The sequence below is a fragment of the Talpa occidentalis genome, unplaced genomic scaffold, assembly GCF_014898055.3.
Source record: "Talpa occidentalis isolate TD23 unplaced genomic scaffold, MPIMG_talOcc4v2.1 talOcc4.604, whole genome shotgun sequence".
Lineage (NCBI taxonomy): Eukaryota > Metazoa > Chordata > Mammalia > Eulipotyphla > Talpidae > Talpa > Talpa occidentalis.
The window spans coordinates 3,453-29,045 of record NW_023604978.1 but is presented as its reverse complement, the minus strand read 5'-3'; the positions used below and the strand labels follow the sequence as shown (position 1 = coordinate 29,045).

General features: G+C 51.8%; 3 protein-coding genes across 3 annotated transcripts; 1 reads left to right on the top strand and 2 right to left on the bottom strand.

Annotated features, from left to right (window-relative positions):
- Positions 1-1,202: 1,202 nt before the first annotated feature.
- LOC119230289 (protein WWC2-like) lies at positions 1,203-15,555 on the top strand (the record flags this gene model as incomplete). The annotated part of the gene is given in 7 exon segments (XM_037491339.1): positions 1,203-1,401; positions 2,572-2,736; positions 4,216-4,308; positions 7,083-7,263; positions 7,266-7,324; positions 12,691-12,818; positions 14,211-15,555. Coding segments are annotated over 7 exon segments (892 nt in total), but the record flags the coding sequence as incomplete, so codon positions are not given.
- Positions 15,556-17,929: 2,374 nt separating this feature from the next.
- On the bottom strand, positions 17,930-18,592 carry LOC119230287 (claudin-22-like). Its single transcript, XM_037491337.1, has one exon. The coding sequence runs from the start codon at positions 18,590-18,592 to the stop codon at positions 17,930-17,932; it is 663 nt and encodes a 220-aa protein (XP_037347234.1).
- A 1,494-nt stretch (positions 18,593-20,086) lies between these two features.
- LOC119230288 (putative claudin-24) lies at positions 20,087-20,716 on the bottom strand. The gene has a single exon (XM_037491338.1). It carries the CDS (start codon positions 20,714-20,716, stop codon positions 20,087-20,089), a length of 630 nt encoding a protein of 209 aa, XP_037347235.1.
- Positions 20,717-25,593: the final 4,877 nt, after the last annotated feature.

Here is a 25,593-nt window from a genome sequence, read left to right as displayed (position 1 = left end):
GACCAAAAGGCAAGCGCAGTTTCTTCACGTGTCTCTCGCCTCCATGCGCCTCCTCCAGGCCTCCTTCTGGCTCCATCCTGCTTCCTCCTTCCTCAGTCTCCTCTGCAGCTTCTTCTCTCCCTGCTCAGCTCCACCCTCCTTTGGGTGGGGCAGGGAACCTGGGCCCCTTTCCTGGGGACCCCCCTGTTACAGATCTAAATAACAAAATCACAGATATTGGAAGGAACAGCTTAGTATAGTGATGTAGAAAGGTACAGATACACGTTGTCCTTAGCAAACATCCTTTATAATGAATAAAAATCAGAGCACTGCGGAGAAAAATAAATAAATCTTAGCTCATTTATATGCTCCCATGGAATCGTGGCCTATAGAGCCTCCCTCACATTTGTAAAATACAATTTGTGTCACACACATTTAGCATATGACAGAAAGGGATTAGTAACTCACAGTGTTCACAGCTAGGCCCCCTTTGTTGGTGTGGAGGGGAGGCGATTAATAAAGAGTGGGAGGCCCAGCTGTCCGTGTGTCACCAGCCGTGTTAAGGTTCGACTTTTGTTATCGTGAGTGTCTCTATTCCAAGAACATGAAACTGCAAAGCCTGATGAGCTGCTCTGAGCCGTGCAGGTCTCTCTTGCTTCCCTGTCAGTGTCATTTTGGAGATATAAACCGAGCTTAGGTGCCCAAGCCCAGGCCACGGCTCTTGTTCCAGACAAACTCACAGGCATAGCGTCCTCTGTTGCTTCAGGAATAAAAAATTCCCTTTCACAGGGCACGACCCCTCTAGATCCCAAACACAGACGATGATGTGCGGGTTTCTGTTCATGCTCAGAGTCAAAGCCAGCTCCCCATTTGATGTGGTCAGTGTATCATGGATGGCACGTCATGTCAGAGGGCACCAGGGGTCACCATTAACGTGGGATTTCAGAACGTTGCTATTTTAGTATCTAGGAATCATGTCAAAGTTCAGGAATTTAACTTTCTAGGACCAGATTCCAGTGATCTTGCCACAGATTGCTAGAGGATATGGTGATGATTTTCTTTTTCACGAACATTTTATTGAATTAAACGTTCCAGCCCGGCCAGCGGCAGCACAAGTCCCTTGCGTGCGTTTCCGCCCAGGCCAGGCAAGGTGCTGACAGCCCTGGCTCCCGGGGTCCCGGGCTCGCTGCTCAGCCTGGTGTGTTGTGTCTTGCTCCCGGCAGGTTAACGATGCTGCGAGAAGCCTCTGATGAACTTGGGGCCGAAGAAGAGGCTGCTGTTGAACTGCCAGGGGGCAGCAGCCATGCAGAAGAGGCAAGTTCCTGCCCGAGTGTCCCCGAGATGAATGAAGACTCCAGCAGGAAAGACGGCCACGGAGCCCAAGACCTCGGAAGTCGGCCGCCGGCCGGAGCGCCTGCCCTGGTCAGTGCGTTGCCCGTCTGCTCCCGGAACAGGTGTAATTCCATAGTAGGGTCTGTGCCAGGCGCAGAGCCGGGGGGCGTCCTTGAGCGCAGGCAGTCAGACGCGTTGTAAATGCTTTATGGTTTCTGAGCCCAAGATACTCGTTCCCAACTTAAATTAAAAGATAAATGTCCTGAGTATTTGGTGAAGCATTTTCAGAATCTCCTGGATAAACACCAGGGTGAGCACTTCATTGCATTACATGTCATAAGCGGTGTAAGTTTATCTCCATTTTAGACACACAGTGAACATGTCAGTTCATTTAGTGACGTGGTGTTCTGATTGACACGTCTTCTGGAAGGTGGCAGGTGACCCAGTTTGGTGCAGGTGTCGGCCAAGTTACTGACATGCGGAGGCTCCCATCCCCCAAGGGCAAAGACCACTTCCAGGCTCTGAGGATGCTGGAAAACTGGGATGTCAGTAGTGGAATTTAGACAATTTATATTCTTTATTCCTGAGAAAAGTAATCTCAGACCCTGACTGAAGACTTCCTTTTTAAAGGAACAAAGCAGCATGAGGCAGTTTTCAAATCACGAAGTTCGTATGAGATCTGCAAGAGACACCCGTGGGTGCCCATAGAGCTGGTGTCCTGACAAATCTTGGTTTTACTTAAAGTTTTCTTTCTGTTGCCTTTCCAAGCATCCAGCAAATGTCCAGACTGGGGTGTCCACAGTATATAACAGCAGCTATCATGTTCATGTACATATAATCGCATAGTCTCTGAAATCTGGTAACTTGTCGTATATTTTCATTTTCTCGTATTTAATGGCTTTTACCATTTAGTCTGGGAAAAAGGTAGCCAGAAAATTGAATATTGAATGATTAAGCATTCCCAAATGCCATTCTTTATCGACCCACATTTATGCCTCAATATCTAAAACTTCCTTTTGGTTATTTCTGATCTGTGGGCGGTGTCAGCTCCACTTCTGGGTAACCCGGCTGCTCCCACGGAGGATCGGTGACTTCCTAAGACTTCCCGTGGGGAGGCACACAGGGCTTTTCTCTGAGGAGGGCGCTGGGGCAGGGCCTGTGTCCTAAGAGCAGACATCTCTCTCTCCCCCGTGCCCCTGAGGGTGGAAGGGACATGGACCCATCTGTTTTCTACTGACCTGTGACCGGCCTGTCTTGCAGGTTGACAAAGAGACCAACACCGAGGAGGCGGGCAGCCCCAGCGTGGCGGTGCGCCCCAAGGATCGCAGTGGTGTGAGCGCACGCCAGCGCCCCTTCGTGCGCAGCAGCGTGATCGTGCGCTCACAGACCTTCTCCCCGGGGGGCCGCAGCCAGTACATCTGCAGGGTGAGGGCAGGGGTGCAGGGTGCGGCGCGGTGGAGGGGGCTGCTGGAGATGTGGTGCGACCACTGGAAGCGCCATGAAATACACAGGCAGTGTCACCCCCAGGGTCCTTCTAGTTTGGGCTTATGGGGGTATGTTTTTTTCTTTCCCCAAATTCAGTATCTGTGCCATTTACCTGGTTCTTTAGTGAAATTTCAGGCCCTGGCTGCTAGGTGTATTTGGACTTTGATCTCTGTTTAGAAACTTAGTGATTTGAGATTTATAAAAGTTTCCAGTATTTCTGCTCTCCACCAATACATGCTCCAAACCATGTTGGTTCTGCAGGAACAAAATTTTTCCAATTGGATTTTGTAACAAAAAGCATTTCTCAGTAATGCCTCGAGACCCTGAATCAGTCTCACAGTTCTTAGGATTAGTTTTGAATCGTTTTGCCAAATTCCACCTCCAAAAATATTTTTGACTTGTAGTAATACAGGTTTAATAGTATAAAACGGGTTGGAAAGTGCTTTTAAAGTTCTCAGTATATTCCTTCAGGCGTATTCATATGGTTGGATTTTAGAACAAAAAGCATCTCTCAGTAATGCCTCGAGACCCTGAATCTGGACTGACCGTGTTCTAGATTCAACACACGGTGACCTACTCTCACCAGGAGTTCCTAAACCATACACATCTTTAAAAAAAAATTTTTTTTAGCGAGGTAGCATCCGTTTACTACACTACGTTGATTGAGAGGTCTACGCTCACACCTCTTCGGATGCCTGTCACCACACCGCACCCACACCCAGGCGCCCATCCGCCTCCAGAGTCCTCGCCCCTCCATCCTCTCCCTCCCTCGCCAGCATCTTAACTCTACTGTCAAATTTCTTGGGTTGCAAACCTGACTTTAAAAAATATATATATATGGGCCTTCCCGGTGGCACAGCCGGTTGAGTGCAGTGCTATGAAGCTGTCTGCAGCCTCTGCAGCACCGGTTTGATTCCCGGCAGGCCAGGGAGATTCCCCCGTGGCACGGCAGACCTCTCCTGTCTCGCCTGCTGCTCCCCTCAGTCAGCAGTGTACTTGGGTCCTTCTGCCTGTTCTGCTCCCTACTCTGTCTCTGGTGAATTCTCTCACCCTCTTGTGCCTCTGGCTTGTACCCCAGTGCTTGTATAAATAAACCTTTTTATATATATATATATATATATATATATATATATATAATATTAGCTAAAAACACAAAGGGTAATTTTATTTCAAAATATATATAGTTATCTCCACACTTGGCTTCTTGATAAACTACCACCAAAAGGTGATGATTTAAATTATTTAAGATAATTAAGTTGTTTCAGGAAGGTATAGAACAGAGGAAAACATGGTTGGGAGGGAAATCACTCCCATTGTCACCACCACCTGCTTTATCTGATGCCCTTGTGGCTGCCGAGCTTCCCTGGGGCTGTGATAGGCACTCATTTTACTGATTTATTTTTTATCTCTAATTGCCAGTTAAATCGCAGTGACAGTGACAGTTCCACCCTGGCTAAGAAATCCCTGTTTGTGAGAAACTCCACTGAACGGCGCAGTTTGAGGGTCAAAAGGGTACGTATCTCTTCGGCAACACCCCGTCCAGGCAACACCCCCGTCCCAGCAACACCCCATCCCAGCAACAGCCAGGTCACCCCCAGCAACTCAGATGCCCAAAGGCAGAGCACCAATAGTGGGGTGTGGGCATCGCCCCTCTGGCCCGGGCTCTGAGCAACCCCAGCAGTGGCAGAAACGCAGATGAACCCCTCTGTAGGGCTGGGACTGGACATCCCTGGTCTGGGACCTAAGATGGTGAAGGCGGGAGATGGAGTTTAGTCCGCGGAGGGGCCTCACGAGCAGCCGGGACCGTTTCTGCCAGGTTGTCTCTGCCCTGTCTGGCTGTAGAGCGATTGAGAGAATATGAAACCCAGAACCTTCTCCAGAGGCTGAGGTTGTGGTAAAGCAGGAACACACAGAGTTGCCTAAAAACAGACTTTGTAGGTTACAGGGAGTACAGACGGGGGGCTCAGAGCCAGGCGCCCAGGGGGCCCTGGTCTCTGGATGAGACAACTGGGTGGAAGGGGTGGGCTGCCCCTGAGGTCAGCAGGTCCCGCTCCCGCCCCTCAGCAGCACACTCACCACTCGGGGAGTGTCCAGGCGCCTGTGCCAGCTCCAGGTGCCGCCTGCAGGCTCTGGGGTCTGAGGCAGTGCACGGGGGCCTATTGCAGGGCGTGGTGGGTGATCGGGGCTTCTGATTGGGGAGTCACTGAGACTTCAGGGAGGAGGCCTGAGACATCCAGCACCCCTGGGTGGCTTTCAGCGGAAAATGGCAGCTGGGTGGGGGTGGGAGAGGAGACAGATGAGGGGAGGAAAGAACTCAGAGGAGCGGCTTGCACACTGGGGGTGGGGGAACCTGGGATCGAGCGCTCCCCTGTCTCTGGTGCCGCGGGCCTGACCCCTGGGTCCCCGGGTTTAACCTCTTAATCACCTGGAATTGATAAAGATGCTCGTTTTTTTAGGGAAGTCTGCTGGCATAATTCAGCATTCAGCATTTCCAGGAAACGCCGAGGAATAAAATACTCAGGTCGCCACACCGTGGGCTTCAAAAGCACCGAGTTGCCAATATTTTGAGAAGTTTTCTCAACTTCTTTAGGCGCCTGCATTCTCAAACAGCACCTCCTCTTGGAGCATGGGAGAACGTTCCCGGAGGGCTTTGGAAGGGTGTGGGCCAGGAAGAAGCTCAGGGTGCTTAAGGGAGTTCCTAGAACCTCTTGAGCCAGAGAGAGGGGAGTCCCGGCGTCCTCCGCGGGAGACGGTGCCCGCTGGAGTCCAAGCCAACGGTTGGCGGTTGGCGTAGAGGAGTGGGGAAGGGTCTGCACTGTGCTCGGGAGCCCTTATCTTGACGAGCCTGGAGGTGGGGATCGCAGTCAGGAATAAAGCACGTCCTTAATCTCAGGCGGGGAGATCAGGCAGGAGGGTTCTCCGTTTCTGCGCACAGACTCAGCTTTGTGGGGAGAGCTGCGTTCCCCTGTGCTGTCTGCAGGGGATGTTCTCCTGACTCAGGGTCACCTCCAAGGAACAGGAGGGGTGAAGGGAGCCGAGCATCTGGCACATGAGTTGAGGGTCCGCCTGTCTGTAGCCCCTCGAGCCCTACAGCTTCCTGCTCCCCCCGCCGCCTCCGCGCCCTGCCCCAGCCAGCTGGCCGCCTGCTGGCACCTGCCAGCTGGCCGCGTGCTGGCACCTGCCAGCTGGCCGCGTGCTGGGGCCCTCGGCAGGATTTCTGAGGCTGAGAAGGGAGTAGCAACGGGTGCGTGTGGCGATTCTGCCGTGGGCTGAGTCTGCTGGCGAGGGCAGAGGTGGAGGAGAGGGGCGGGAGCCCGTGGGGGTGCTGGAGGGTGTGGGAGAAGCTCACAGCCCTCACTGCGCGGGGACGAGGGGACCACGAGGACTGTCCGGGCCAGCGCCGAGCCTTGGGGATAAGGGAGCCGGGCCCCCTCCCTCCGTCTGTCCTGAACCCCCCGCGGCTCCAGATCTTTGGGCTGCAGGGCTGAGGTTCTCAGGCCCGAGCCCCCGCCCTCTGCTATCGGCCGGGCCCTGCTCTTTCCGTAATCTTATTTTCCATTCCCGCTGCCAGTGGTCCAGGTGACACACCCTCCTCGTCCCCGAGGCGTGTGCAGTCTCAGCAGCCTCTGCCGCCTGCTTTCCTGAGGCGCTCCCCCGCCCGAGGCCGTGCCCCCTCCCCGCAGCTCCCTGGCCACGGGCCTCCGCTCAGAACGGCGCCCGCTCCTCCTGGTGTCCGCCGGCAGAACTGTGTTCATACGTGCTCGATTATTACCTCTTGACGCGCGGGTGAAGACCAGCAGCGGTGCCGTGGTCAAGGAGACCAGATAGTGGAAACTGAGGCAGAGCTGGCGGAGACGCGGCTGGATCAGACGCCAAAGTCTTAGCCCCGTTGGCCAGCTGCCTTCTGCCGGCACGGGAGCGGCAGCAAGGGGAGTGGACATCGGGTGTGTGTCCCGCCACGGGGGCCTGGCAGTCCTGTGACGTGCTTCTTTCTCCCGCTGGGCAGACCGCGAGGGGACAGCGGGCAGGCAGAGCTGAGCCATCTTCAGGTCATAACTGTAAACGTCTCTGTGGGTTCAACGACAAAGGCTTAGTCCCTGCTCGGGCCCTTGTCTGCTGCAGGGTAGTGGGGTACTCTGCTCCTCGTTCCCCCACGACCGGGCTGAGGGGTCTTCCCTCGCTTTGAGAGGCCCCTGCCTGGAGCGAGCCACCCAGTGCCACCCACGGGTGCTGGCCCCGACTGCGCCCTCCAGCGCGGCCTGAGCGTGCCCTCCTCTTCCGTGCAGGCGGTGTGCCAGCCGGTGCTCAGACGAGCCTCGCAGGAGTGCCCAGTGCGCACGTCGCTGGACCTGGAACTGGACCTCCAGGCCTCCCTCACGCGGCAGAGCCGCCTCAACGACGAGCTGCAGGCCCTGCGGGGCTTGAGGCAGAAGCTGGAGGAGCTGAAGGCTCAGGGAGAGACCGACCTGCCCCGGGCGTGCTGGAGGACGAGCGTTTCCAGAAGCTCCTCAGACAGGCCGAGAAGCAGGTACAGAGCTCGCTGGGGCTACCCCTAGCCCTCTCCCCACCCCGGTCTTCAAATCCTCTTTCTCGAACATTGAACACTTTTCTTTTAATTGTTATCGGCCTGTTTGGAACCCACGACAGTGCCATGAGCCTGGCCCCACCAAGGTGCCACGAGACCCCCCCCACAGGCTGGCACGGGCTCCTCTGGCCACAGCATTGGCCAAGGGGCCTCGCCATGTTTCTGTCTCAAGAGGAGCCAGGCCAGCAAATACACCGCACCTGTTCACGTAACTGCTGACTTTTCTTGAGTTTTACACAAGTAGCTCCTCAGTTTCAATAACCACATTAGTTGTAAATGCATCGCTGACTTTAAAGTGCCTAAATTTTCATTCTTTCTTACCTTCAAGAGCGATTGCATGTCACATTCTGGCCTGTCCCTTGCCTTTCGTCAGGCAAGCAGCCACACAAAACAGGGCAAAATCGCTGACGGAAAAGTTAGTTTTCAAGGGTCTCTTTCTATAGTTCTGCTACCTAAATGTGACCAGATTTTCAAGAACCTGCATATTTATGAAACTGATTTATTCTCTCAAGATTGGAATTTGTATTTTGCTGTAGGCATGTGTGTTCACTCCCACTTGTAATAACCAAATCGCGTTTTCCACATAAGTGATGTATTACAAATGCCACAACATTATTTTCTTTCAACTCGTTTGGATGGAAATCTGCAATAGGTTAGACTCCTCCTTAAACAACAGGAAATCTTGGCCATAATGAACGCTTCTCTTTTTGGCCCAAAGTTATTTTTTCATCATGTCGCGTTTGATACTGGACTGTGGGGAAACAGTCATTGCTTCTTCTCACACGACTAGTCCCAGCGGAGCTCAGGAGTATGACAGGTGAATTCTGGGGATCAGGCTGACGCCATTAACTTTCTCAGAAAGTATAAGAAAACGTGTTAACACTTCTGGGTGACAGCCTGTGCGCACAGTAGGACTAGCAAGTACCTGTTCCGTGGGGAGTTGAATTTCGGGCTTTCTGCTGGACACTGTGGCCACGCAGAGGGAATTCCCACAGACAGGGCGCGAGCTTGTGGTTTGGTGAAGGAGGCAAGGCTCCAGAGCCACCTCCTGGCGAGACCAGAAGTGGTTTCATGGATGAGGTGGTGCTTCAGCTGGTCTTGAGAGCAGGTAGTGGGGGTGAAGAGGCCCAGCAGGCGGGAGACCCTAATAGTAAAGGAGCAGAAGCTCCAGACAGGCAGGGTCACAGCAGGAGCCACCGGGAGCAGCCGGGCTCAGCTGGCTTTAGAGGCTGCCGGAAGCCTACGTGACCTGCTTTTGTGCCACGACCTTCGTGGTCACTGCCCCCGTTGCCACTCGCTTGAGTCTTTCAGTTCAACCGCGACAGGAATTTCAAGCCCTTAGTTGACTTTCTCATCATGGAGAAGCTCCCGAACCTTTTGACCCTGATCCAGGACTCTCAGAGCTGGACTGGTGACTTACAGTGGTTGGTTTTAGTAGAACTTTGAATGTTTGGGGTTTTTTGCTGTTTGTTGGCTTCTAGTTTGTCATGATATGAGATTCTGGAATCAATAATTTATAAAAACTTTGGGACTTTTTTTTTTTGCTTACCAGCATGTTGCTAAGAGCCATCTGCAAATTGCTTGACTATAGTTTGTCTTGGCTGCTGTCTCTTCTCCACTGTGGAGAGAAGCTCAGTAATACAGAAACTTGGTTCTTCAGAAAAACCTATAAAAAAATAAAACGGCCAAGATCAACAAAGAAGACCCAAATGAAGAAAAGTATAAAAGTAAAGAGAGACAGAACTACAGATAAATTTGAAATTCAAATGATAGGTATTATCAAAAACCCACGATTTGGACAAAATCTAGGAAAAATAAAAATACTAAGACTGATGAAAGAAGGGGAAAAGGATTAAAAGCCCTCCGCCTCTTGAAGAAATGAAAGCAGTGATAAAAGTCTATACACAAAGAAAGCAAGGTTAGTTGTCTTACAGACACGTCCACCAGATTTTGAGTGGACAAATTATCAGTGTTTTATACAAACTCTTCCAAGTACTAGAAACAGAGAGACTATTCTACAACCCATTATGTATGACCAACATCCCTAATCATAAAACTGGACGAAGATATTATCAAAAAGGAAAATCACAGGCCAGTTTCATTTATGAACATAGATGCAAAAACCATAACTAAAATCTTAGTAAACAGAATTCAACAGTGTAGTAAAAAGATGATATACTTGACCATATAATTAATCTATTTAACACATTTAAGGGAAAATAAATACTTGCTCAACTCAAAAAATGCAGGGAAAATGTTGATAAAAGTCAATCCTTATTCTTGTCTAAAACTCCCAGGAAGTGAGGAAGAGATGGGGCTTCCTTAACTTGTAATGAGTAACAGGCAGTGAATGTGGCCCTAACCAGAAGAACGTGGGAATTGCTCCCTTTTGAATCAGATTCAAGCAGACAGTTCCCTCTGCTCAGGGTCGTCTCAGGAGTTGTAACTGGGACGTGAGAAAAGCAGAAGCAGATGTTGGAAAGGAGGAAATAAAACTGTCATTATTTGCAGGTGACCTGGTCACCTACCTGTGCATTATTACAAATAACATGAGAGTATGGCAAGATGGTAAACAGAAGAATGATCTAGAAAAGTCTGTTGTGTTGCTCTGTCAAAAGCAATCAGAGAATTTAATTAAGATCTGGTTTACAACAGTAGGAGTGATCATCAAGTATCAAGGAATAAATTTTTAAAAAATGCATATAGTATAGGGAAAACCTCATGGGGAGAAATAGAAAAACCCCTAAATTCGTGGGAGAACATACCACCTTTAGCTATGAGGGGCCAGACAGGATAAGGTCTGCAGGCCATGGAGCCCCAGTCACCAGCACTCAGGTCTGCCACTTAGCACAAAAGCACCAAGACAAGATGCAAACAGAGGATTGTGGTTCTAGTAAAACTTCACAAAAGCAGTGGCGACCTGAGACGGAGGAAGAATTAATACTGTGGAGCCTGTCCATTCTCCCTAAAATGCGCTGACAATTCAGTGTCCCTCCCAACAATGCCCATGTGGTTCTTCGTGGAAATTGATGCCGCTGATGGAGAACAGAGAACAGCCAAGACTTCTCTGAGGGAGAAAGCCAGGAGGGGGCTTGCCCTACAGGGAATCGGGATCTATTAAGCTGCCAACATGTATGGGCAGTGTGGCTTGGGGGAGGAGTTGAGACCCATCAATGAAGTAGGGAGCCCAAACCAGCCGTACCCACGGGCCGTGTTGTGTGGTGGGCGGAGGCCATTTGTCAGCAGGGTCAAAAGGAGGGAGTGCAGAATTAGTGAGGCTGGGAAAGGAGCGCCCGCAGAGAAGAGGACTCTGGGTCCCTGGCTATAGACCCAAGCCTACTCCATGTGGAATAAGGAGTTAAATCTTAAAAATACAAATTGAAAACTCAGGGTTAAACACATGAGCTGGCTCTTTCCATGCCTGGGTTCTGTATCTCTGGCACCTGATGTGTGTCCTACAGAAACAGCTGGAGCTGAGCTAGACCACGGCAGACTTACTGAGAGCCACAAATGTCTGAGGACTGGGGAGCCACGGAGGTCTCACAGCAGGCCTGGGAACGTGGCCGCGGTTGCATGCAACGTCAGCCAGAGTGGGGGCACCGCCCTGTCCCACAGGTGTTTCCACAAAATCAGTGATCTTGGATGTGGAGCCAGATCCAGGGAGTGCGAGGGGCCCACACTGAGGGAAGGAGACAGGCTTCGGCCTCCTTCCCAGCTGGAAGCGTCGAAACGCCAGTGCTCCAGCAAGTGTTTCTTTTAATCATCTTCTATTATAGAGTTCTGAGATTTCTGCAGGTGCTGATGAATGATTAAAAGTCTGCAGGATTTTAGGGTGACTCTTGTTTCCCTTCTACATTAAAGGAATCCGTAGAGTTTCTCTTAGTACAAACAGATGGAAACTGGAAGGGGTCCAGATCCCACAGCAGGTTCTTCAGGGCAGATAGAAGAGCCGAGGCCTGATGCCTGAGGCCCACCTGTTCATTTTGTTGATGGTTCTCGTCTTTCAATGAGCCGATCGTGAACCGGTGTCTGTTTTCAGCTGCAGAAACTTGTGGGAGGCCTTGACCAGAGAGTTCCCTAAAAAACAGCAGAGCCTCTTTGTGCACATCCTCGCTGTCCTGAAGCACCCTCAGCCAGCGGGTGGGCACCCAAGGGGGTGTGAGGCCCCTTTTTGCATCTGTATTTCTGTGCCTGAAAGTAGTGGTTCCACCCAGCCGTGGTGCAGGCTGCCTCTGCCCGCTGCTGATCTTGTTGAGCAGACGCGTTTCTCTCTTACTCCAAGTTTTGCTTGTTCCACTGTAGGGCCAGTGGGCACAGGACAGGTTCACTATCCATTCGGGCAGACAGATAAAGGAGAGTCCCGGAGCCCTCGGTGGATTGCTCAGGCTTTAGTGCTCTCCCAGGGAACCAGGCACACAGGCACACAGGCAGGGAGGCTGGTGTGCAAGGGAGGCGGGCAGGGCAGGGAGGCAGGCACTAGATAGAGCGGCCAAGTTATGGAAACAACCAAAGTGCCCAGGGACAGATGAGTCGATAAAGAAAATGTGGTGTATTTACACAGTGGAAAACAACTCTGCTGTAACAGATGAACTTACGCCGTTTGTTCCAACATGGAGGCAGGGTGATGCTCAGAGAAATAAGCGAGAAGGATAAAGACACAGATCAGGTGCTTTCCGTCATAGGTGGAATAGAAAGAAACGAAACAGACGAAACAAACCCTAGAAATCAGTTTGTAGAATAGAGACTGCTGGAGGACATGGGTGGGAACCCAGGAGGAGGGAGCACAGTGGTGGAGGCCTGTGGGCGCCTTGGTGGTGGGAGTGGGGTGGTGACACCACCTGCAGGGTGTGATCCTGCACCTCTAAATCATACACAAGATTGTAAACCAGTGTTGCCTCAACAAATAAGTACTAGAATGAAAAAGAAATGAATTTTTAAAAAATGAAATGGCCAGATGACAAAATATGATGAACAAGAGGTTGGAAGTATACCTGCCAGTGTCAACAGTAGTTATTTCTTGGACACAACGATAAATCGTTTTTAATTTCTTTTTGGAGGGCGCTTAGGTTTCCCAAGCGTAATAAAATAACCACATATTGGCAGTGTGATAAGATTTTGAAAATATGATAAACTCGCCCCGTCAAGGTGAGCTGGCGTGTGGGAGTCACCCCCGATGGCGGACACGGCTCCCTGTCGGCCACCCGGGCTGCTGCCCTGGCTCTCGGGCCGTCTTTCGAGCCTTGCAGCGCACCTCCAGGATGTCCTGGGTCACGTTTTATGGATCGTGTGTGTTTTCACGCCCTGTCCAGGCTGAGCAGTCAAGGGAGGAGCAGAAGCAAGGCTTGAACGCCGAGAAGCTGATGAGGCAAGTCTCCAAGGATGTGTGTCGGCTTCGGGAGCAGAGCCGGAAGGTCCCCCAGCAGGTGCAGTCCTTCAGGTGAGCCCTGGCCAGCAGGCAGCCCTCACGCAGGGGCTCCTCCAGAGCAGAGCTGGAAGGACTGGCGTGGGGGGCTGCAGAGGTGAGGCCCAGAAGGGGGAGCCCCTCCTCCACCTAATGAGTTGAGAAATGGAGGGACTGAAGCTGGGGTCCGGGGGCTCTGCCCTCTTGTTGGAATATGACAGTTGACAGTGAAGAGTTTTCCCTGCACTATTCCGCTCACGATCCCTCCTGTTACTTTCGAGAAGGCTGCACCTCAGTCCTTTAGAGCATCAGGGTGGTGAGCAAGTGGTCACCTGGAGAGGCCCCCCGTCCAGCTGTTGCTAAAACCCCAAATACAGCGTCATAAACGTGCCCCGCATCCCTCGCCAGCGTCGGGCGGGTTGGAAGAAAGGGTAAGATGGACTGCAGCAAGGCCGGCCTAGCCGGGAACGGGGGCAGCAGGGCCTGAGCCCAGCCGCTGCCCCCGGGGAATCAAGAGCCCATGTTCCCTGGTCTTCTCACTCGTCCTGGAAAGTTGGGTTTCAGCGATGTGCACGTCAAGTATCTCAAATGCACACACCGGCAACTAAGTCAAGTATTTAAAAACCCCACGAGGTCAGAGAAACCTGTTGGGGTCGTGCCGGGGCCCCCTCGGGTCTTTGCTTCCTCCAGAAGGCCCAGTGGCGGGTGCGCTCGCTGCCCTCGTGGAGTCTCGTGGGATTGGACTCACCCCGGCCCCACGCTCGCCTCTTCCTTTTCTTCTCTGGCCTCCGCTTGGTCTTCAGAGCGTTTCTCTCTCCACTCTGACTTCTCGCCTGCCTTACCCTCCTCCACCCAGACCATCCGGGTCTCAACAGCGGGCCCGGCTTCAGGTGTGTGTGCACGTGTGTGTGCACGTGTGTGCACACGCCACCCTGCACTCTTCTCTCCCGGCCTCCCCCGTCACCTCCTTTCTACCCAGTGCTGCAGCTTTGAGACAGTCAGACTCGCCAGGTCCTTCCCTTTGGTTAAGCCCTGGGGTCGCCCACCAAGCCGCCCTGGCCGTTGCCAGCCATCCTGGACTTGAAATCGTTTTCCAGGAGGCCCCTGAGGCGGTTGCCGGGTGTCCTCCCTCTTGGTTCTCGCCTTGCTGGCTCAGACGCGCTCAGCCTGGAGCAGACCCCAGTGGGGACGAGCATCTCCCCCCGGGACCCCCGGGAGGGCTGCCCCCCTGGCGTCCAGGGACGTGGCAGCCGCTGCCGAGGCCTCCTCCCCGCAGCTGCTGTGACAGGCCCCGGAGGCCTGGATTTTACGTGATTTTACCTGAGGAGCCCTGTCTGTGTCCAGCCCGGAGGAGGCCGAGGGGCTCCTGGGGATGCTGTGCAGGGTCCCGGGGTTCTCACCACCGTGTTCGCGTCTCGCCCCGCCCAGGGAGAAGATGGCCTACTTCACCAGAGCCAAGATCAGCATCCCATCCCTGCCGGCGGACGACGTGTGACGCTGCCCGCGCCGTCCCGGGGGCGCCGAGGCGGGGGGCCTTCTGTCACCACCTGGACTCCTAAAGAGCTTTTATTTCACGTCAGATTTTCAACACGTTCCTTCGCAAAGAACCTTGAATGTAAATCATAAGTGTTTAAAAAAGGGAAAAAAAAGCATCCGCTAAGCAGGCCGGGGTGCTCTGGGACACGGCAGCGAGCGGCGTGCGGGTCTCGCCAGTGGCTGTAGCTGGTGACACGGAGCAGAGGCCGAGCCCGGCGGGCGCCCTGCTGGACTGGCGGCCGAGAGCCCTGGGCTCGGCCGGATGCCTCTGCTCTTCCCCGGTGTGCTCGGGAGGGGACTGCAGAGGGCACCAGCCCAAGAGACGCCAGCAGCCCGCGGCCTGCGGGTGGGCTCGGCCTGAGGGTGGGGAGGCCAGGCCCGCACCTCCACCGCAGCCGCGGCTCTGAAACAGTGTCCTTTTTGTGCTTTCCCGCCGGGCTAAAGAAAACCAAAACAGAATGCCCCGTGCAAGAATGCGATTGAGCAGTCCTCCAGGCCACGCTGGGGAGCTTGTGGTGCAGGACAGTGAGGGGAGCGGAGGGGGAGAAGACAGTCACCTCGAGACACCCCGGAGGAGGCGCATCGGTGGCACCTGCTGCTTCCACTCTGCCCGAAGTGGCTGGAGTGTTCACGTGCAGGCTTGGGGCTCGCACCCGGCGTGTTTGGTCCCAGGTGCAGGGGTGTGCGTGGACAGCCTGGCCCAGACTCTGGGCACCGGCCGTCCGGCCGTGGGGAGGCCCCGGAGCAGCACCCTCTGGGGCAGCCAGGAACAAAGCAGCAGGTTTCCTGATGGAACCCAGGTTGCCAAAAATTAAAGAGAGAACACATTCACTGAAAAGATTTCTAATATTTGCTAGAAATTCCTTTGCAGTTATTTTAGGGGAGCCCAGCTCTAATTTATGGGAAGGAGTTGGGAGGCAAAGAGAAGTGTGTGCCTGGGGAGATGATTGACTTGAAGTATAAGCAAAGTCATTTGTTTTCCAAAAAAAGTCTAGAGAAACAGGTTTAGAGACTTCAAGTGACCTCCAGTGTAGAATTTGAGCTGACTCAACCCAGGCACTTCTGGAAGGAAACAAAGCTGCCGATGTCTCTGCCAGCGTCAGGCTTCTAAGGTCAGTGGTGCCAATGGAATTTAAATGCTCCTTAGAACTTGGTCGGCTATACTGAAACAGGTAATTTTAAATCAAAACTTTGGAAATACAAATCATCTTAAAAGAACAGGGCCCTTGGGACGGGGCTGGGGGTGGGGCGGGTAGGGCTGGGGGCGGCACAAGTTCTATTCCTAAGCTAGAATCCTCAGTGGCAAAACTTACACTTTCTTGAAAGTAATTATACCTATTTTGGAAGGTTCACTTGATCAGAATCAAAATTCAGATGAAGCCATTTCTGAGCCTAGAACTTTAATTGTGTTTTTCCTCTGTGTCCCGTCACTTATATACAAATGTCTTTGAAGCTATAACTGGACATGACACTACTTTGAACAAAATCAGCCTGAGTCGGCCAGGCGCAGACCTGCGTGGCTGTCTATTGGATGACTAAGGAGAACTAGAAAGAGTATCGTTCGTCCTCGTCAAGGTCAAATGTGAAAGGAGTTTATTTAATGTAGAGTTACATGAAGGTCAGCTGTTTCCAGCTTCTTAGTTTGACCATGAAAATGTTTATAGAATTATGTGTAGTTGTACCGTACGATTTTATTTTCTTCATTTATTTATTTACGGTCTTATTTATGTTCTGTTTAATATATAGTTCGGTTCTGGCCATTTTTAAATGTTTGACATAGAAGAGGCAATATCGGAATATTTACAGCTTTATAAAACTTCATCAGATGAGCTGTTAGCTTTTTGTAACACAAGAAGTTTCAGATAAGTATAAAAGAGCAAAATCTGTCTCCGACTGATAGTGTTAGTAGTGTGACCAAGATGCTTTTGGTTTTCTTACACAAAATTTTCTCATTTCTAACATGAGAGACAAACTCAATATAATCCTTTTCCACACTTTAAAAAATCAGCGATAGTGTTATGTATTTACAGGCAGCTTTTAACAGTTCTCTCGTATTTGTACTAACCCCAATGATTCACAATGACAAGACATTTTAATAACTTCATCACAAAACCATATGGACAAATAAGAATTTTAATATTATAAATACTATTTTTTAAAAGGTAGAGTTTATTCTGCACAGGGTAAAAAGAATGTAATATTTAGTTCTCCAGTCTGAATTATCAATATGTTATTACAATTTTGTATATGAGAATCTGTAATAGGTACAAAAAGGATATTGCTAGCCAAATGAACAAAGTTTAGCTGAATCTCTGTAGCCTGCAAGTCAAATCAATTTTAAAATCTTTTTTGTTACTACGTTATATTGTATTAAATATCAAAAGCTCAGGACTGAACTAAATATTTAATCAGGTTAAATTCTGAATATGTTTCTGTTGTCATTTGTCATGTTTGTAAAAATATGCAAATACATCACATAGTTTAACTTTGGTTTCTGCAGTTTTTGTGTGTTTACGGGTGGGAATTTTTTTTTTTTTTTAACAAAGATACTTTGTTAAACAAAGATACTGCCTGATACTCTATTTCAGTGACCTTTATTGTTCAGTTAATTTCCTTGATTGGCGCAGACACAAAAGTTCACTTGAACTATGTCCATAGCAAATATGAAATATTCCATGAAGAACTCCCCAGGCCCGAGGATAGTTCTTGGTGGACAATATGTATTGCTGATTTTTTAAAAAAAGGCAGAGGATTTTCACTGGGCGAGGGCACCAAAGGGCCCCAGAGTCCTGGCCACCTGTCCAGGCTGTGTGCTCCCAGACCCGGGGCCTCGGTGCCAGGATCTTCTCCAGCCCCACCTGCAGTGCCTTGGGGTAGGCGGCCGGGGTGGGCAGGACTGTCGGCCGTCCAGCATGGTGCCTGGAACACAAGAGCCCGAAGCACATTTGTGTGGTCGATGTCATGTGACCCGTCCCAAACTCCAGCTCACCCCACCCCCCCACCCCCCCACCCCCGCTTCTGGCAGAGGGGAGATGCTACGGGTGAAGGTGGCCGAGAAGCTCCTTTGACTGAGGTCTCCCATCAAAGGACATGATGCGTCAGGCGTGTCTTACCTCTCACGCTTTCACAGAGCCAGCGATCTTTGTTTTTAGTATGATCGGATATACATTTTAAATAAATGTGCAAGGAGACGTTAAGTTTTCATATAATAGGTGATCTTACACACTCGGAAGAAATAGCGATTAACAGGAACACTTCCAATTGCCAAGATGATTCACCTCTATAAATAACACCTTCAATGACCCCTAAGTCCTAATATGTCTTATTTCCCAGTTCTGCGCAGACCTTGGAATCTATTTGAAAGTTGAGAAAACTCATCCACTGTAATGAGTATGATTACTATTAAGTCTTGATTGGTATTGCTCAGAGTAGAAAATAGAAGTGGTTTACCATCTTAGAAATTCTTGTTTAAGAAGCTAATAGCCCCAGGAGGAAAAAAGGCATTTTGAAAATCAGCAGCAGAGTGACTGTAGGGCTGTGTAGTCAGAGCCCTCCCAAATCCAGAGCAGAGGAAGCGTCTCCGGAAGACGACACCGCTGATCCCTCCTGGCTCAGATCCTCAGGTGGGTGGTTTTCATCTCCAGGTGTTGGCAGTGATACTGCATTTCCGCCGCTGCATAGTGGCCCGAAACTAGAGGGGGCCGGGAGGAGCAGGCTGCACAGTTCAGCAGACAGCCTCCCAGGAGCAGGAAAAAACCAGCGAACCAGCCGAGAAACAGGGCATCCCCAAACTCCCACCGAGGCACGATCTCCGGGACCGTCTCGTCCCAAAACGCCTGCACCGTCATGTGGGCGACCCAGGAAACAGGAGCCAAGACCGAGATGCCTGCTGTCCAGAGCAGGATGCCCCCCAAGATCAGCAGCTGCTTCTTCAGAGCCTGCTGACTCTCTCCAACTCTCAGGCAGTCCAGGCCAAAGCCAGAGACCAGCAGGCCCAGAAATCCCAGCCCGTTGGACAGAAACATTAAAATCCTGGAGATCCTGAGTTCAGCAGGCAGAGCCAGGAAAGAATCGAAGGTCTTGCACTGTATCCCACCTTCCTCTTGGACGACACAGGTTTGCCAGAGGCCCAGGGTCCAGGTCTCCATTTCATTTAAATCCAGGTTGAGGTCTTTCCACTGGGGCAGGTAGTTGGTGAGGCAGGATAAAACCCATCCCAGCAAAGACAATGAAATCCCAGCCCACTGTGCCGCAGCTCTAAAGGTGAGCGCCATCGGCGAGCTCTGAGCGCGTTGGGCAGTCTCACACCGGCTCTGGGGTGTCGTGAAAAAAAGTGCAGCCCTTGTGTTATCACTTCAGCACTTTTTCATTGTGTATATAGGAGGATTGCTGCCAGAGTTGACATTGTTTGATTCCATGTTGAATAGGTTTCAGAAAGGGATAGGGAAATAATTCTGCAAACCAGTTATGCCGAGGTGTGGCCAGGATCAGGTTCATGTCCTATGGGCTGGCTTTTGTAACGCACAGCATGTTATGGAAACAACCTGAAGGGGTAACACGCCTCCTTTCCTCGTGAAGGTCTGGATGGCTTTCATGCCCCCACCTTCCTACCGTCCGAGAAGTAAAGTCTAAATGCACAGCGTTTCCTTGACAGCTTTGCTTCAACTCCCGCTGCTTTCGAGCTTGCTAAGGGCCTCTGCCGGCTTTTATCTGCTCATTTTATCCTCACATTCTAGTCTGTATATCATGTCAAGATGTTGCCACTTTTCAAAATAGTTGCCAGAAAACTGTTACTTAACCAAATAAATTACTGTTATCAAATCTCTGGAGACTGAAATCAGGCCATCTTTTCCAAAGCCCTTAGCACAGGCCACAGAACCTGAGGACGCCACGGCCCGCTTACCTACGTGTCTTTCTGCCAAATTCATGCACGTGCGCATCAACACGTGTGTCTTTCCTTTGCCGAAACACGCTTTCCGCGCTGCAGAGAAGTTAAGCAACAGGACACTGTAGCTTACTTAGACTCAGCTGGGTCGGCCCGAAAGCCTCTATCCCCAGCTTGTCATTTTTAATTGAACAAAGGAAAGTCTTCTTCGGGCAAATGAGCTGTCCCTATCTGCTATCAAGCGAAATATTTTTGGAATGTTTCTCTCTTAGATATGCAGCTTTTGGAGGAGAGAGGAGGCTGGCCCTTATTTTGAGCCTGAGAGCATCGAGCTGTGCCGAGAATCCCCAGCCTCTCACCTTGTCGCACAGGTGTCTGAGCTCAGCCCCTTCTGTTCAAAGAGCAGCCTCAGCTGTGGAAATAACACTGGGTTGACTTAACATGTGGCTTGCTAATGCGGGCAGCTTATAAGATTTCAGCTTTTTTTTTCTTTAGGAAACTAGTTACTATCACTTTCAGCTACCAACAAGAACACCAAAAACCTTTTCTAACATAAAATTGACATGAAAGCTGAAGCCTTGGGGTATTGCATGACCAGCAGCACATTTTGATTTTAGTAACCCCAGCGATGACATGCTTTGGCTCATATCTGTGTAACGCTTAGCATAATCATTTTAGATTTAAGATTTACCTCTTTCTTACTTCTCCAGCCTTGAGAGGGGCTGGGGGAGGGAGGACCTGGTAGAGAACGGGTTATTGAATGAGAGTGTGAGCAGCCCAGATTTAGTTGCATAACAAAGACCCTTTTATCACAGTGGCTGTAGCAGGATGCATCTCCAATCTTGTGAAAGCCTTACATTTTCAGATGTACATTTCCACTCAGCTATGGACACTGAGTTGGCATTTCCGCCGCTGCATAGTGGCCCGAAACTAGAGGGGGCCGGGAGGAGCAGGCTGCACAGTTCAACAGACAGCCTCCCAGGAGCAGGAAAAAACCAGCGAACCAGCCGAGAAACAGGGCATCCCCAAACTCCCACCGAGGCATGATCTCTGGGAGGGTCTCGTCCCAGAACGCCTGCACCGTCATGTGGGCGACCCAGGAAACAGGAGCCAAGACCGAGATGCCTGCTGTCCAGAGCAGGATGCTCCCCAAGATCAGCAGCCGCTTCTTCAGAGCCTGCTGACTCTCTCCAACTCTCAGGCAGTCCAGGCCAAAGCCAGAGACCAGCAGGCCCAGAAACCCCAGCCCGTTGGACAGAAACATTAAAATCCTGGAGATCCTGAGTTCAGCAGGCAGAGCCAGGAAAGAATCGAAGGTCTTGCATTGCCTCCCACCTTCCTCTTGGACGACACAGGTTTGCCAGAGGCCCAGGGTCCAGGTCTCCATTTCATTTAACTCCAGGTTGAGGTTTTTCCAATGTGGCAAATAAGTTGTGATAATAGAGAAAACCCATCCCAGCAGCGATAATAAAAGTCCAACAAATTGCATAATCACTCCAAAGCCCAAGGCCATTGCAACAAAATGGGAAGGCGTATTCCGCCCCTATAGAAGCTGCTGTCTCCGTGGTTGACGGGAGTGTGACGGCCTTGCATCGACGCCGCTGGAATATAAGCTGCGCTCGTTAACTCTTTGGGCACTCTGAAACGCGTGTTTGTTCTTCTCAAATATAGTGTTTCATGTAAAGGATGAAGGACTCTGTTAAAACTATGAGTTAGGCTTTCTGATAAGGATTTGATCTGTTACCTTCCAATTTGCTTGGTAAAATTATATCCCCAATGCTTGATGATTATAAGTCTAAGGATGAACAAAGAGGGCTCTATGACCCCTCACCCTAAAACACAACAGAAATCTTTGTGCTTCAATATGGATTAATTAGATTTTAAGTGGTGATAAAGGGCCAGCTCTTTCTACAACAGGACCTCATTGTAATAGCTGAATCTGAGATTTCAGGGACGCAAAACAAGAGCTTGAACAGAAAGGTAGCTGTTCCCCTATAATCTTTATTCTTCTCAGACTTCCTCATCCTACACAAGAGCCTGGCCCGTGTTCGAGTGTCACAGGGACTCGGAGGGGACTTGGCAGAAAGTTGCCCTGAGATTCCTTTGAAAGGTAGAGGCTGGTTCACTGGGTTAATTAAAATGAAAAAGACCCAGGCCGGGCCCAGAGGTACTAAGTGAGGACCGAGAGTTCTAGAAGCTCTGGATCTCACGCTATTATTTTCTCCACCCTCAGCAAGGACTTGGGGTGAAGCCTGATTTCTTTGTGTCTAGGGAGAGTTTTTGTCCAGAACTGGGCTTTCTTCTCTGCAGTTGAAGCCTCATGGACAAAGCAGTGCCGGCGTGAAGCCTCCTGCCAGTTCCAAGACAAAACGCTGTAGTGTGAAAACAAAATCCACAATGGGGCTGACCTTTGAGGCTTCATCTTGTTTGTTTGGTTTGGTTGAGGCCACACCTATGAGCAGACCTCCGCGGAGGCTGAGCCCTTGGCGGGTACAGGGCCCCAGTCAGGGCAAAGGGCCCTGTCTCCAGGTTCCCAGCGCTCCTGGCGGCACAGCCCAGGGCCCAGGAAGCAAGCATGCCCCTCGCGAGCGCAGGGCCTGATGGGCCTGCAGGGGACCCGACAGATTCCCACAGCGGAGCCACCAGCTGGAAGGTTCTGGCCAGGTGAACCGAAGCCACTGCCCATCATGGTCTAGCTGTTGAGTCTGGGCCAGCCTCAGAGAGGATCTTTTGTGATGTTGCTCTGCAGGCGAGGGGAGAGACAGGACCCCCATCCTGGTTGTAGGATTGATCGGGCTTTTGCACTGTTGGCCTCTGGGCTATCACCTGCGGCCTTAAATGCAGGAGGTGCTTGTGAACGTGAGCTCAGGGTATGCATGCCTGATGGTGGACACCGGGGTATGGTGTGGGCATGCGTGAGTGGGCACACCTGAGCCTGGAGGCTGAGCCTGTAAGGGCAGTGTCACAGAGGACGGGGCAGCAGATAGCAGTGGACAGGCTATGGGAGGAAGGGACCAGAAAGAGTAAAGATCCTGCTGGGGGCTGGGAGGCCTGCCAGTCTCCTGCCCCCCAGCACCCCTGCCCGCCCTGCACCTGGTTGCTGCACTACAAATGGTGTAGAAAGATCATCAAAAGCCAGAAAACCCCACTAAGGGCTCCAAGATTCTTCCCACATCCATAGGAAACCTGCTCTGTGCCTTTCTGGCACTACAGAAAGCTCGCCACCACTGGACTCTTTCTCAGTGGTTGCAGTTTTCCAGGATCCCCGAGGCTGTGTTGCTGCCCTCCATGGACTTAAAGCAGGGAGCTGCTCCAGTTGGCGTAGGTCATAAGGGTCCGGGAGACACGGCTGTGGTGAACCAGACCTGGCCTTCCAGGAGGCAGACAGATGAGAATGTTCTGAAAAGCAGGCGTTAAAAATTATAGGCAGATGGTTAATAGTGTGTGGAAGTCTTTTTCTAAAAATGGAATGGAACCTGTTTCTCTGAGGTAGAGAGCTCCATCCAGAAGTGTTTATACGGATAATGATCACTTGTCAGGGCTATTGAAGAGGAGATTTCTGTGGTGGGAGTTGGACACCAGAACCTCTGTCGAGAATCCAGAAATAGCAAAACTAAAACCACCAAGTTAATAATCGTATTCAGTAAGAGTTTATTGTGCATATAAGAACAGTTCTCTTTCTGGGAACCGTCAGCCCCTGCTGTGAAGTTGAGGGCGTGGAGCCACAGGCTGGCTGAAAAGTGGAGGCACAGGAGTAGCTTACCCTTATTATTATTTACGGTTATTTTTGCCACAGACTCCTTGGATGCTGAGGGATGGGTTTAAAGGGATGCCCTCGTGCCCTGTTTAGGATAGCTGAAGTTCCTTTTATAATTGTCAGAGGCTTCTACAAGAAATAACACAAATTCAGCTTCACTTCTGATAAACAGTTTCCGTCCTACTTACATAGTGAAGTGATTTCGTCTGCCCAGGTGTAGGGTAAGTAAATGATGTCAGGCTTTTCTGCCTTCCCGCCACTAGGATGGATGATGGATCCCTGCGGCCCTGAATGCATGCCTGATGGCGGCACCTGGAGTGGGGTGTGGGCCTGCGTAGGGGGGTACACCTGTGCTGAGAGGCTGGGCTTATGAGGGCGGTGTCACGGGGTCGCCTGCAGAAGCAGAGCAGAGCAGCAGAGAGAACGAGAGTGAAAGAGAACAAAAGTGAGGCAGTGACCGCCAGGGAGCCCAGAAGGAATGAAGATCTCCCAGACCCCGGCACCCCTGCCTGCCGTGCACCTGGTAAACCGCAAATAAAGCCTGAAAAGCCACCAAGGACTCCAGGACGCCTCCTTCACCCCATCTGCTCGGGCCTTAGAAATCCTGCTCCGTGCCTTCCTGCCGCTACACCAGGGAATTTTCAAGTCCACCTCCATTTTGTATTTTGAGTCCCCTCTCATTTATCCTTTTAGCATTTAGAAAGACACCCCTCGAGCGCCTCCTACTGGCCAGGCAGTGAGTGCGAAGGTGCAGGGGGGTGCGCTGAGGGCCCCCGTGCTGGGTGGTCTCCAGCTGGGCTCCCTCTCAGGGCCAGAGGCCATCAGGAGGGCGTAAGCAAGAGCATTCCAAGAAATAGAAAGGGGTGAGGGTTCCAGGCAGAGGAAAACAGTGCCACGGCCCCCAGGCTGGACAGCAGGGAGCCCCAGGCCCACCCCCCAGACCTAGGCGCGCCCTCCTAGCTCCGCATTTCGGGTGGAAGTGAAATCCAGCCAGAAAGAAAGCAAATTACCACCACGTTGTTCAGCGTGTGGACAACGGCGCTACCTCAGCCTCAGGAAACGTTCATCTGAAAAACCAGACAAAGTCTCACACTCAGCGCCCGAGTCACGTGCACTTCCCGTAGGCCCAGCCGGGGCGACCAGCCAGCCCCGTATGTCCAAACCTCAAATCCTAGGAGACCTCTCTGTCCGGGCCAGCGTGCGACTGTTCGCTGAGAAACCACCCCGAAGCTCAGCTGCCGGGCACAGCGGCCACGCGCGCGTGTGAGTCTCGTCTGCTCCCGGCGCCTGAGCCCAAGCAGGCCCTGATGTGAGCTGGCCCCACACTCCTGGAGGCCAGGGCCTGCTGAGCAGAGGAGGCACAGGCCCCCTCTTCTGATGCGGAGCAGCAAGGTTCTGAGGAGCTACGGAACTGGAAATACCTTTGTGGCCATTTGGGGGACAAATACATCTGTCAGGAAAAGCAAATGAGCGAGTCCTGCCATTGGAACTGTTAGGGGAAGGACGTGCTGAGCAAAGTCCGTGCAGGCTGTGTGGTCGCCACCCCCACGACGCTGGGAACTACAAATCCCATCGTCACCACAGGGAAGGCTGCGAGGACCTGAGGGCGCAGTGAGCAACCAGATTCTCGGGCTGAGTATTTACCTGGCCGTGTGGCCGGGGTCGCCCTCTTGGCCTGGCGGCATTGTCAGGTGCTCTCCAGCTCGGCGGGTCCTTGGGATCCAGGCCGCGGAACAGGTAGGACGCATTTACGACCACATCTCCCTCTTTTCTCCCTGAGTAATTTATTTTCCCTTCCCCTGTAAATCTTTTATTCACCTTGTGCGTGTGTCTGCAGTTGAGCGTTAATAAGTCCCCTTAAGCGCGTGGGTGAGGACCCGCAGTCAGGCAACCTGTTTTATATCGGGGTTGCGCTGTAACAGACCCACTGACCAATCCTAGAACCCAGGAGCTGTCTGGGGAGCCGCGCACAGGCACCATGGCTGCCAGTGGCTCCTGGTCTTCGCCTCTAGAGTTTGCAGCCACAACCAAAACGTCTGGGCGGTGCAGACCCTCCTGGGTTTCCTGAGGCCCAGTCCAGGGCAGACATCAGGGGACAGAGCCCCCAGGCGGCTCCTTCGTTCAGCATCCCACCTGCTCCAGGACCGAGAGACAGAGCCTGGGCCACAGAGCTTTGCTCTCCAGCATGAACCCCAGGGAGACAGGATGCGAGATCCTCGAGCAAAGCCGATGTGCAGAAATGGGCGGTTGCGTCAGGGCAGGGAGGCAGCCAGAGCATTTTGGAAGAAAGGGCCTTGCACAGGGTGGTGGGTGGGAAACTGTTTCAACATCTGATGCATGGGGGCTGGCAGGTAGCAAGGGACCCACAGAAAATGGGGCTGGGCTATAGTCTCCGTGGCGGGGCGCCGGTTTCCCTATTTGGACAATCAGGGACTTTGAAGGGCTCTACTCCAGGTGTGAGTGTCCAGGATGAGCTTGTGCAGGTGATCTGAAAACCAGCGAGGCCCGAGGTGGTGGCTGGGGCCTGGGTCTCTTCAAGGACGGTGCCTGCTAAGAGCACTTGAGGGGAGATGGGGCGGGTTGGAGCGCTCCGGGCTCTTGCTGAGTCATTACAGTCTGAAGTCGCCGAGAGA